This window comes from Impatiens glandulifera, chromosome 9, assembly GCF_907164915.1.
Source record: "Impatiens glandulifera chromosome 9, dImpGla2.1, whole genome shotgun sequence".
Classification (NCBI taxonomy): Eukaryota; Viridiplantae; Streptophyta; class Magnoliopsida; order Ericales; family Balsaminaceae; genus Impatiens; species Impatiens glandulifera.
This window is the reverse complement of record NC_061870.1, coordinates 15091620-15094129: the sequence shown is the minus strand read 5'-3', so window position 1 is coordinate 15094129 and position 2510 is coordinate 15091620. Positions and strand designations below refer to the sequence as shown.

Below are 2510 nucleotides of genomic sequence, written 5' to 3'. Positions count from 1 at the left end.
TTATCCTAAGCTGTTATCAATGGGCAGACACTAGTCTCTATTGTTCGCACCGATCCTATCACACACAAACTAAAACTAAATATAAATGTAGCTATTTTACTTGGAAAATAGTTTGAAAATGTTTTTATTTAACATAAAAATGCCAAATTTTATTAAAAAAAAATTCTTTAGTTAAAATTTATAATTATCAACAAGATTATATCACTATCACCTTTAAAAAAAATTTAAAAAAAAATAATATCTTAAATCCCTAATGTTTGTGTGGTTTTGTAACTCTATATTTTGATTATTATTCATTAAATTTGTCCAAGTTATTTATTTTTGTTCTTTTAAAATAGTTCCATAACTAGAAAAAGAAAAGGAAAAAAGAAGAAGAATGAATATGAAAAGAAAATATAGAATTTGAAGTATTAAAAAAGAAAAAAAAAACATAAAGCAATTCAAAACAAGAAAAATCCTGAGAATCATTTTATTAATCCTGAAAATATTGTGTGTTCAAATTCTAAGAAGGTGCACTAGATTGTGCTATATACTTTAAATCAACTGCTAACAATGGACCAGTCTAAAAAGGTAGTTAGTGACTATGTAAATCTTATTTTGTAATTATTTTAAAAAAAATTATAAAGATATGTATAATATTTTAATGTTAAAATTAATACAAATTATTTATCATATCTAGTTAAATATCTTCTTTACAGTCAAAAAGATTGTTTTGAGGAAAAAAATACTAATTAAATAGTCTTTGATGTGAATTTAGTCTTTGGGGATCAATTTGAACAAGGATAAAGATGAAGAGCCTGTTTAAAATAATAGAAGAAAAAGAAAAAATATGAGGAAGAAAATTTTCATTATTCTTCAAACATTTGGGATTTGACTTTCTAATTTTTTTTTTTTATTAGAGCGCCACTCAAAAAACATTTCAAATTTGCAGACACAGCGGTTTTTTTCCACCTGTCTTTTTATTCACTATCCCAAATCACAGGCCATATCATCTTTTCGTTTTCACTTCCCCTTGTCTATCTTCTTCCAAGAAGAATCAATCATATAGGACTGGGTGCGAGAGAAGTTAGGCATGACTGTCAAAGTAAACTCAGTGAGTGTTACTCGCCTGGGGAAGAAGAGGACATCTGACGCAATGGGCGTCGGACAGGATTCCCATCTGCAATCCCCCGCCAAGAAGAGAGCACCTCTCGGTGATGATTCTCAAATGTGCGATGGTTATGTAACCGATATCTACGATTATCTTCATAACATGGAGAAAGAGGCAAAGAGAAGGCCACTGCAAAACTATATTGACAAGGTACAAAAAGATGTGACAGAAAACATGAGAGGGGTTTTGGTGGATTGGTTGGTGGAGGTTGCCGAAGAATATAAACTTCAATCTGATACACTTTATCTCTCAATCACATACATTGATAGATTCTTGTCTATTAATCCTCTCAATAAGCAGAGGCTACAGTTGCTTGGTGTTTCTTCAATGTCGATTGCATCAAAGTTTGAAGAGATTAATCCTCCAACAGTTGATGACTTCTGCAACATCACAGATAACACTTACAGAAAGGAAGACGTGGTGAAGATGGAAGCTGATATACTTAACTCTCTTAAATTCGAAGTGAGCAGTCCAACAATTAATACCTTCTTGAGAAGATTCTCCAGGATTTCTGAACAGGATCGCAAATATCCTGATTTGGAGTTTGAGTTATTGAGTTGCTACTTGGCAGAGTTGAGTTTGCTGGACTATGGTTGTGTCAAGTTTTTGCCATCCATGATTGCTTCTTCTGTTGTATTCCTTTCAAGGTTTATGTTCCACCCTGATAAACATCCATGGAATGCAAACCTTGAAGAGTTTTCAGGATACAAACCTACTGATTTAAAAGAATGTGTTGTTCTTATACAAGACTTGCAGTTGGGTAAAAGAGGAGGCTCCTTGGTAGCAGTCAGACAGAAATACAAGCAGCATAAGTTTAAATATGTTGGGTTGATGAAGGGCCCTCTTGAAATACCCAATTTATATTTTGAAGGCTTGAAGAATGTTTGATTCTTTTCTTCCCCAAGTTGGATTTATCTATCTGGTATCAAGCTGAGCTGAATGACACATGATCAGACAAGGCCCTTGAAGGAAAACTTTGGGCGTTAAATTCCAAAATTTTGTAATGGCTTACTTAGTTTGTTCTCATTACCAATTTTATAGTTGAGTTTCTAAAAACATTCATTCAAATGTAATGAGATTAGAATTTGGTATAAGTGATGGCTCTTTATATTCTTAATTAAGTTAGTGATGAAATAACATTTGATTTTTTTAGGCATTTGATTAAATTTAAATTAGGATGAACATGTGTATAATGATAGGTTTGAAGTCCAAAAACAGTTTGCAATTGATTGAGATCTTTTGATTTTGATGAACAGTGCAAATAGTTGATCTCGTCTAACCAGATCTTCATGTTTGACATGAGTGAATTTATTTATGATGGATTTTGTTTGAAGACTTGTGTGAGAAGGGTTGATCCATT

General features: G+C 32.0%; 1 protein-coding gene across 1 annotated transcript; it reads left to right on the top strand.

The window, feature by feature from the left end:
- Positions 1 to 970: 970 nt before the first annotated feature.
- LOC124915695 (cyclin-A3-2-like) lies at positions 971 to 2158 on the top strand. Its single transcript, XM_047456458.1, has one exon. The coding sequence runs from the start codon at positions 1073 to 1075 to the stop codon at positions 2036 to 2038; it is 966 nt and encodes a 321-aa protein (XP_047312414.1). The 5' UTR covers positions 971 to 1072; the 3' UTR covers positions 2039 to 2158.
- Positions 2159 to 2510: the final 352 nt, after the last annotated feature.

Bases quoted from the DNA above. Each gene is read 5' to 3' on its own strand.
- LOC124915695 (XM_047456458.1), top strand. From the start codon at position 1,073: ATGACTGTCAAAGTAAACTCAGTGAGTGTTACTCGCCTGGGGAAGAAG.